Source organism: Carlito syrichta, unplaced genomic scaffold, assembly GCF_000164805.1.
Source record: "Carlito syrichta isolate Samal-C Ts95f unplaced genomic scaffold, Tarsius_syrichta-2.0.1 Scaffold309739, whole genome shotgun sequence".
In the NCBI taxonomy this organism is placed as follows: Eukaryota; Metazoa; Chordata; class Mammalia; order Primates; family Tarsiidae; genus Carlito; species Carlito syrichta.
This window is the reverse complement of record NW_007253835.1, coordinates 451,524-461,571: the sequence shown is the minus strand read 5'-3', so window position 1 is coordinate 461,571 and position 10,048 is coordinate 451,524. Positions and strand designations below refer to the sequence as shown.

The 10,048-nt window shown below is 46.7% G+C and overlaps 1 protein-coding gene across 1 annotated transcript in view; it reads left to right on the top strand.

Moving 5' to 3' along the window:
• WDR59 (WD repeat domain 59) overlaps window positions 1-10,048 on the top strand; it is a 121,918-nt gene that overhangs the window by 31,706 nt on the left and 80,164 nt on the right. The window contains exons 4-6 of the mRNA XM_008067730.2: window positions 658-743; window positions 2,485-2,565; window positions 8,552-8,589. Of these exons, the coding sequence (XP_008065921.1) occupies window positions 658-743; window positions 2,485-2,565; window positions 8,552-8,589 (205 nt within the window). The remainder of the gene's footprint in view (window positions 1-657; window positions 744-2,484; window positions 2,566-8,551; window positions 8,590-10,048) is intronic.

Sequence of the window (10,048 nt, the reverse complement as noted above, 5' to 3'; positions counted from 1 at the left end):
GGTGGAAGGATTGCCGGAGCCCAGCAGGTGGAGGCTGGGGTGGCCGGGAGCGGCCACTGCGCTCTAGTCTGGGCGATAGAGTGAGACTCCAACTCAAAAAAAAAAAAAAAAATTATAGTACTGCCTTTCCATTTTGAGATTCACAACCCTACTTACTGAGCTGAAGTTAGCTCAAGCTAATGTTAATATACTTATTTCTGTGGGGCACAGTGGCTCAGGCCTATAATCCCAGCACTTTGGAGGCCGAGGTGAGAGGGTTGCCTGAGCCCACGGGTTCGAAACCATCCTGGGCAATTTGGCGAGACCTCATCTCTGCAATAAATAAAAGAATTAGCCGTGTGTGGTGGCACGTGCCTGTAGTTCCAGCTACTTGGAAGGCTGAGCTGGAAGGATCGCCTGAGCCCAGCAGGTTGATGCTGGGATGGCTATGAGTGTGTCAATGCATTAGACCCTGGGCGACAGAGTGAGACTCCAACTCAAAAAAAAAAAATCATACTTATTTCTGATGCTTTTTTTAAAAAGTTCAACTGGAAGGATCCCTGTCATGCAAGTTGGCTTCCGCATATTGTCTTCTTCTCTACCTTAAGCAGATTGAGGTGACAGCTTATATTCCCATGTGCAGCTCTGCTACCTACTACCTTCGTTCTCTCTTTTCAGAGTAACCAGCGGGTAGACCTTTATAAGTGGAAAGATGGCAGTGGGGAAGTTGGCACAACCTTACAAGGCCATACTCGCGTCATCAGGTAGGCACCAGTCTGCAGCTCCTTGGCGTGTCATGCTTTGTCCCAGTCCCTTCATGAGTGAAGAGATGATGCCCTCTTCCTCCCATGCCTTGACGCTTTCAGGTGCACTGGCCCTGGGTGGCTGATGGGCCGTTAGTGTTCACTGAGGTGGTGACAAAGCGCACCCGGTATTAGGAAGCATCGTGATGTATCTATGGACTCCTATCCCAGAAGATGCCTAGACAGATACAGCCCAGTCCAGGGTAAAGGATTCAAACTGATTTTTGCTACATGAGGAAGAGGATTGCTTTGCAGCAGAATCTCCCAGTTCATGATCTGCGGTGCCCAGGAGGACGTGTAGATGTCAGGGAGTGGCTCTCTGCCCTTTCTCTGGCAGCACAATAGTGGGTTACCGACAGAGCGCCTGTGTCACAGTCCTTTACCCAAATACATAGTTGCCTTCCACTTGGGGCCTTCCAGTTGGCTTCTAGAGTATTCTTTGATCCACTCTTCCCCTGGGTCACTGTCTGTAAGGAAAACTTTCTGAGGAGTAGTAGCAGGGGATACAGGGAGAAAAGCTGACGTGGAAGTGACGGGACACCCAGGCCTGTGTGAAATGTGTCACTGCCTTTATTTATTTAATTTTTGGGTTTTTTTTGTCTCTTGACAAACCCTAGTGTCAAGGGCTGACTTTTAATAGATCACAGTGAGGGAGCTGTTCTGCTACATACGAAACCTCGATCCAGATGCAGGTTGTCTACAAATAGTTTAGCACCAAGTTCCCCATAAACAAGCGGTGTGTGATGGGTGAGGGATGGCGCCTTTCTGGCCATGTCCCATATCCCGGGACAAGGTGCTGTCCACACCAGACCCCGGTCCTGATGTGCAGGGGGCATCTCACCATGGGACAGGGCGTCCCACTGGTGGGGACAGCAGGGAACGTGCCATCTAAGGACAACCAAGACTCTGCAGCGCTGCCATAGTGTTCTGCCTGAATGGGATTCCGAGTGTCACTGCCTTTCTAGGAATGAGAGCCCGAGTTGGGGAACCCGAGGCCTCTAACTCTCACTGAAAGCTGCGGGGCAGAATGGCAGGTTGCCACTTAAGGGATGTTGGGTTTGCCCAGTCTAAGAACATGGTTACTCAAAGATACTGGAAGTGTTTTTCCTTTGTTTTTATCTGCTTATTCAGAGAGAGACAGAGACTTAAGTCAAGATGCTTCATTTCTTTCTTAGGAGCAGGTGATAGGATAGCTGGTAATTATAAGGCAAAGGACCTGGAAGTTACCTTCCAAGCTCAATGAACTCATGTTCATTCCCGAAGGACTTTTTATTTTTATTTTTTTGAGTCAGAGTCTCACTCCGTCGCTCAGGCTGGAGTGAAGTGGCATGCTCATGGCTACTGCAGCCTCGACCGGGGTCAGGTGATCCTTCCACTGTAGCCTTCTAGGTAGCTAAAACTACAGGTGTGTGCCACCATGCCAAGCTAATTTTTCTTGATTTATTGTAGAGATGAGATCTCACCAAGTTGCCCAGGCTGGTCTCAAACCTCTGGGCTAAGGCAATACTCTCACCTTGGCTTCTCAAAGTACTGGGCTTATAGACGTGAGCCACTGCGCCCAGCTCCAAAGGGCCCTGGAGACTCTCGGCCTAAACCATTAAGAAGTCGATTAATGATGATATTCTGAAACCACTGGAGATGGGATTTGCTAGTGCTCTGAATTTATTTATTTTCTTTCTTCTGTCTATCCCTTTTGTCCCAGCGACTTGGACTGGGCGGTGTTCGAGCCAGACCTCCTGGTTACCAGCTCTGTGGACACCTACATCTACATTTGGGATATCAAGTAAGAATAATTACAAGGCATAACCACTTATGGGATGACTTGGGACTTTTATTTAGAGATCAAGTGTCTTAGTTTGGTTTACCCTTGATGCAGACCCTGAGACAAGGAGTTGCTAAATACAAGAAGCATTAGCTCCTTGGTTGAATGCAGTCTTTATTTTTTTTTTTTGAGTTGGAGTCTCACTCTGTCACCCAGACTGGAGTGCAGTGGCCACTCCCGGCCACCGCATCCTCGACCTGCTGGGCTCTGGCAGTCCTTCCGCCTCAGCCTTCCAAGTAGCTGGAACTACAAGTGCGTGCTACCACACCCGGCTAATTTTTTTATTTATTGTAGAGTTGAGGCCTCGCCAAGTTGCGCAGGCGGGTCTTGAACCCGTGGGCTCAGGCAGTCCACTCATCTCAGCCTCCCAAGGCGCAGGATTACAGGCTGAGCCACCAAGCCTGGCTCGAATGTAATCTTAATGGGGAGCTCTGTGCGTTAGTGTGAAACTCCCTTCTCACAGGTATCCCACTGAGGGCCAAGGAAGCTGGGGTGCTACCCTGTCAGTCACTGGTGAAGGCTGCCCATGCGGTCTTAATTCTCTGTACTTCATGCCTGTCACAGAAGTTTGCAAGGTGAGCCTCAGCAGCCAGGGAGATGTACCTTTGTCAAAGAAACACAAATTCTGACATTTGGAAGTTGAGTGGAGCTCACTGAAGTAGCACGTGACAGTGGGGCTTTCAGGGGCACAGAAGCACTTTTGCTCATCTCTTGACTTGCTCTTCCTGAGGGTTCAACTCCCTGTCTGTAAAAGAGCCCTAATAACCACCTTGTGAGGTTAAAGAGCAAAGGAGCACCCATCCCAGAGCCTGACCATCATATGTTCTTAAATATCTATTCTCTTCCCCTTGTAGAACAAAGTTTCTGTTACCGTACGAGGGGGACCCCCCCGAAAAACCGGAGTTATCTTTTGACAGATGGGCCCCTTGTAGGACACTCAGAATTTGTTCCTCTAGATCAAACGATCAACCAAAGTTTATTTATTGTCTGAGTTGGAATCTCACTATGTTGCCCAGGCTGGAGTACAGTGGCACGTTCATGACCACCATAGCCTTGACTTGCTGGACTCAGGCGATCCTTCCGTTTTAGTTTTCCAAGTAGCTGGAACTAGAGGCATGCACCACCACACCTGGCTAACCCAAAGTTTTATTTATTTATTTTTATTTTTGAGTTAGAGTCTCACTCTGTCGCCCAGGCTAGAGTACAGTGGCATGCTCATGGCCACCCCAGCATCGACCAGCTAGGCTCAGGCCATCCTTCCAGCTCAGCCTTCCAAGTAGCTGGAACTACAGGCGCACACTACCATGCCCGGCTAATTTTTTGATTTTTTTATTGTAGAGACGAGGTCTTGCCAAGTTGCCCAGGCTATTCTCAATCCCACGGGCTCAGGCATTCCTCTCACCTCGGCCTTCCAAAGAGCTGAGATTATAGACATGAGCCACCACACCCGGCCTCATGCCGTTTTTGATTTAAAAAAACTGAACACTCAGCATGGTGTAGGCAAGTGCGTTGTCGTGGTGGAAGAATCAGTCACCTGTTTGCAACAACTTGGGATGTTTCTTCCACAAATCGTGATGTAACTTCAAAAATTCCAGATAGGCTGGGCTTAGTGGCTCACAGCTATAATCCCAGCACATTGGGAGGAGGAGGGAAGAGGATTGCCTTGGCTCAAGGGTTTGGGACTAGCCTGAGAAACTTGGCAAGACCTCACCTCTACAATAAATAAAAAAATTAGCCAGGCATAGTGGCACATGCCTGTAGTTCCAGCTACTTGGAAGACTGAGTCAGAAGGATCACCTGAGCCCAGCAGGCTAAGTGATTGTGCCACTGCCCTCTAGCCTGGGTGACAGAGTAAGACTCCCAACTCAAAACAAACAAAAAAACAGCCTTACTCCCATTGCGCCACCCTCCCTATTCACCTGATCTCTTCTTAAGTGATTTTTTTTTGTTTCCTTGGATGAAAAAAATCCACAAAGGGAAACATTTTGCCCATGTGGAATAGGTGAAACAAAGAGCGGCAGAAGCACTAAATGGCATCAAAATTGACAAGCCCACAAACTTTTGAGCAGTGGGAAAAGCATCTTGATATGTGTTATTGCATTAAGCGGAGAGTACTTTGAAGGTGACTGAAGTTTAAACATGTAAGAATAAACACATTTTTTTTGAGGTGGAGTCTCACTCTGTTGTCCAGACTGGAGAACAGTGGCATGCTCACAGTCACCGCAGCCTCGACATGCTGGGCTCAGGCGATCTTCCTGCCTCAGACTTCCAAGGGGCCGGAACTATAGGCGTGCACTACCATGCCCAGCTAATTTTTTATTTATTGTAGAGACGAGGTCTCACCAAGTTGCCTGGGTGGGTCTCGAACCCTCAGGCTGCAATCCACTCGACTCGGCCTCCCTAAGTGCTGGGATTACGGGCTGAGCCACCGAGCCTGGCCAATACAATTTTTTATAAATAAATTATGGGGATTTTTGGTTTCCCCCTCGTATAGTTAGAGATAACTGCCCTGAGGGTGAAGTCGTAGAGTCTCCCAGATTGGACACCCTCTCCTCTAACCAGGTTGCTCTGCTTCCCTGGTGGCAATGACTTTGTGATGTTTTCACTCAAGGGTAGGACTGTAGGCAGAAGACCAGCCAGGTATTGAGGTGGAATAGACACCAGGTGGACCAGTGAAGAGGCCTCTCAGGGAGATAGGGTGTGTGCAGCTTACTTGGCCGAACATTGCACGTGTTCCACGTGGATGATCATTTCAGAGGTGACTGATCTAAAGGCAGTGCCAGAGAGGGGAAGCACAAAATCCAGATGAAGTAGCAGAGTAGTACTCTTAACAAGTGCCCAGGAAGCTATGGGGCAAGATTAGAGAGTATTCCTCATTTACATGAAACAGGTATCTCCATGATTAAAAGACTCTGAACTGATGATTCCTTCTTTTTGAGTTGGATTTTCACTGTCACCCAGGCTGGAGTACAGTGTCACAGCCACCCCAGCGTTGACTTGCTGGACTCTGGTGATCTTCCGCCTCAGCTTTCCAAGTAGCCAGAACTACAGGTTCGCGCTACCACACCCAGCTAATTTTATTTATTTATTTATTTATTTATTTATTTTTTGGGTTGGAGTCTCACTCTGTCTTTTGTTTTATTTATTTATTTATTTATTTATTTATTTATTTATTGAGTTGGAGTCTCACTATGTCGCTCAGACTGGAGTGCAGTGGCCACTCCTGGCCACCGCAGCCTTGACCTGTTGGGCTCCGGCGATCTTTCCATCTCAGCCTTCCAAGTAGCTGGAATTACAGGCGCTCGCTACCACACCCGGCTAATGTTTTTGATTTATTGTAGAGAATACAAGTTGCCCAGGCGGGTCTCGAACACACGGGCTCAGGCAATCCACTCACCTCAGCCTCCCAAGGCGTGGGATTACAGGCTGAGCCACTGAGCCTGGCCATTTATTTATTTTTATTGTAGAGAGACAAGGTCTTGAACTCACGGGCTCAGGCAATCCACTCCCCTCGGCCTCCCAAAATGCTGGGATTATAGGTTGAGCCACTGAGTCTGGCGCCTTCTCAGGTTTTCTAAACCGTAACCTGGATCTGCAGGTTTGCCTCTCTGACTCTTAGGGTGCTGCCCAGTTCTGTAATTTTACCACTGAATAGAGAAGTTGTCCCCCTGACTTTGTAGTAAACCATGGAGCCTTTCTCTTTCCAAGAGTCTTCCATTATATTCAAAGTAGTTTTCATTTTTAAAAAAGGTGGCTAAAAAAATAATGTGAAATTTAGCATCTTAAATTATATTTAAATATACAGTTCAGTAAATGTTAAGTGTATTTACATTGTTGTGCAACAGATCTCCAGAACTTCTTTGTCTTGCAAAACTGAAACTCTGTTCATTAAATAAGAACTCATCAACAAGGGTACCTGTATAATCAACATTTGTTTACCGAACCCTGAATTGTACCCCACATCTTTTAAAAAAAAAGAACTCCCCATTTGCCTTCTCCCCAGCAACCACCTTTCTACTTTCTGTTTCTATGAATTTGACCACTCTTGCTGCCTCATATGAGTGGAAATATACGGTATTTCTCTTTTTTTGATGGACTTATTTCACTCAGCATAATGTTCTCAAGGTTCTCCCATGTTATGGGATACATCAGTATTTCCTTCCTTTTTTTTCCCCTCTCCTTTGGGTTTGTTTGTTCTTCTTTTCCTACTTTTTTTTTTTTTTTTTTTTGAGTTGGAGTCTCACTCTGTTGCCCAGGCTGGAGTTCAGTGGAATGCTCACGGCCACCACTGCCTCGTCCTGCTGGGCTCTGGCGATCCTTCCGCCTCAGCCTTCCAAATGGCCAGAATTACAGGTGCACGCTACCATGCCCGGCTAATTTTTGATTTATGGTAGAGATGAGGTCTCGCCAGGTTGCCTGGGCTGGTCTCAAACGCGCAGGTTCAGGCAATACACTTCCCTAGGCCTCCCAAAGTGCTGGAATTACAGGCTGAGCTACCAAGCCTGGCCAATTTCCTTCCTTTTTTTTTTTTTTGATTTGGGTCTCACTCTGTCACCCAGACTGGAGTGCAGTGGCCGCTCCCGGCCACTGTAGCCTCGACCTGCTGGGCTCCGGCGATCCTTCCGCCTCAGCCTTCCAAGTAGCTTGAATTACAGCCGTGTGCTACCACGCCCGACTGATTTTTTGATTTATTGTAGAGATGAGGTCTCGCTGCCCAGGCGGGTCTCGAACCCGCAGGCTCAGGCAATCCACTCACCTCAGCCTCCCAAAGGTGCGGGATTACAGGCTGAGCCACTGAGCCCGGCAATTTCCTTCCTTTTTAAGGCTGAATAATATTCTGTCATATGGATATACCACATTTGTTTATCTATTCATCTATTGCTTTTGCCTCTTGGCTATTGTAAACATCTAGAGTGGTTTTTTTTTTGTTTGTTTGTGTTTTTATTTTATGAGACAGGGTCCTGTACTGTCACTCAGGCTGGAGTGTAGTGGTGAGATCAGAGCTCGCTACAGCCTTGAACTCCAAGGCTCAATTAATCCTTTTGCCTCAGCCTCCAGAGTAGCTGGCACTACAGGCACATGTCACCACACCTAGCGAATTTTTAAATTTTTTATGGAGACAAGGTCTCATTATGCTGTTTATACTGGTCTTGAACTCCTAGTCTCAAGCTATTCTCTTGCCTTGGCCTCCCAAAGTACTAGGATTATAGGCATAAGCCACTATGCCTGGCCAAGAGTAGTTTTAAAATCTGCCTTTGAAATGCTGTTGGGAAGTTTCTTGCAGATTTACACTTCCATGCCAGTCACCTTGTTGTCATTAGGAGAAGTGGCATAACCAAAGAATTCTGTTGGGGTCCTCTCCTTCTATATCAGGATTACTGAGGCCATGCTGATTCATGTAGTTTGTTTTCTATGGATACTGCTGTATGATTTGAAATTCAGACTCAGCCTCACTGAAGTGGCTGAGAAAGTTCCTCTATCTTGAGGGAAACAGGTCTCTCTTTACACTCCTAAGGCCCTCACAGAAGGTCTAACTCCAAGTTCCCACTGAAAAGAAAGTGAAGAAATGTATGCAGGAAGCCGGGCAAGATGGCTCACTTCTGTAATCCCAGTACCTTGGGAGGCTGAGGTGAGAGGATTACCTGAGCCCAGGGGTTCGACATTAGCCTGGGTAACATGGCAAAACCTTGTTTCTACAACAAATTAAAAAATTAGCCAGGTATGGTGGCATGCGCTTGTAGTCCTTGCTACTTGGAAGGCTAAGGCTAAGGATCGCCTGAGTCCAGCAGGTCAAGGGCTGAGGTGGCTGTGAACATGCCATTTCACCCCAGCCTGGACAACAGAGTGAGACTCTGACGCAAAAAAAAAGAAAGAAAGAAAGAAAGAAATGTGTGCAAAACATACAAAGTGGATGGTGACATTTTTATTTTTTATTTTTATATTTCAGAGACACAAGGAAACCTACTGTTGCACTATCTGCTGTAGGTGAGTGTACACCCCCAGCATGCTTTTGTTTCGTTCCTCCATCTTTCTTTTCCTCTCACCCTCTGACCACCCATACCCCATGCTCCGCTATGGCTGATTGGAATTTTAAGTCCCATGTTGCAGGAGGCTGACTTTAGGCTGCCCCCAAAAGTCAGTTAGGACTTTTGAGTGTAATCAGGAACTGATTTCAGAATTTGAGGACAAAGGCCACATTGATTTACTTGTGAACTTCTTTTTTTACTTTTTCTTTTTTTTTTTGAGTTGGAGTCTCACTCAGTCGCCCAGACTGGAGTGCAGTGGCCGCTCCCAGCCACCGCAGCCTGGAGCTGCTGGGCTTCGGTGATCCTTCCGCCTCAGCCTTCCAAGTAGCTGGAACTACAGGTGCACGCTACCACGCCCGGCTAATTTTTGATTTATTGTAGAGATGAGGTCTCACCAAGTTGCCCAGGCGGGTCTCGAACCCGCGGGCTCAGGCAATCCACTCACCTCAGCCTCCCAAAGTGCTGGGATTACAGGCTGTGCCAAGCCCGGCTACTTTTTCTTTCTTTGAGTCAGAGTCTCACTCTGTTACCTAGGCTGGAGTGCAGTGGCATACTCACAGCCACCACAGCCTCGACCTGCTGGGCTTAGGCGACCCTTCTACCTCAGCCTTCCATGTAGCTGGAACCACTGGCGCATACCATCATGCCCGGCTAATTTTTTTATTCATTGTAGAGATGAGGTCTCGCCAAGTTGCCCAGGCTTGTCTCGAATCCCTGGGCTCAGACAATTCTCTTACCTCGGCCTTTCAAAGTGCTGGGATTACAGACATGAGTCACTGCACCTGACCAGATTTGCTTGTAATCTTTTTATTGTGAAAAACTTCAAACATATATAAAAGTAGACGGAAGAAAGTGAACTGCCTTGTGTTCATCATCTACTTCAACAGTTGTCATCATACATCTACCTATTTCATCTTTCCCTCTACCTGTCAGTTTACCTCCACCTTTATCCCCCTTATGATTATTTTGAAGCAAAATCCAGTTATCATATCATTTCTTCAACACATATTTTAGTATATATTTTATAAAATAACTTAAAAGAGTAACCACAATACTGTACCTAAAAATACCTAACATACACATGCCAAAAAGATTAACAGTAGCTCTTTAATATCATCTGGTGTCTAAGCTCTATTCAGATTTCTCCAATAGTCTTTGTCCCCCTTTTTTTTTTCACTTGACAAATCGTTTGACTCACAATCCAAATAAAGTCTCTACTTGCAAGTGGTTGATCTATTTCTTATGTTTTTTAGTTGATAGTTATCCTTTCCCTCTCCTTTTTGGGTTTGTTTGTTTTTCTTTTCCTACACTTTTTTTTTTGAGTTGGAGTCTCACTCTGTTGCCCAGGCTGGAGTGCAGTGGCCACTCCTGGTCACCACAGCCTCGACCTGCTGGGCTCCGGCGATCCTTCCGCCTCA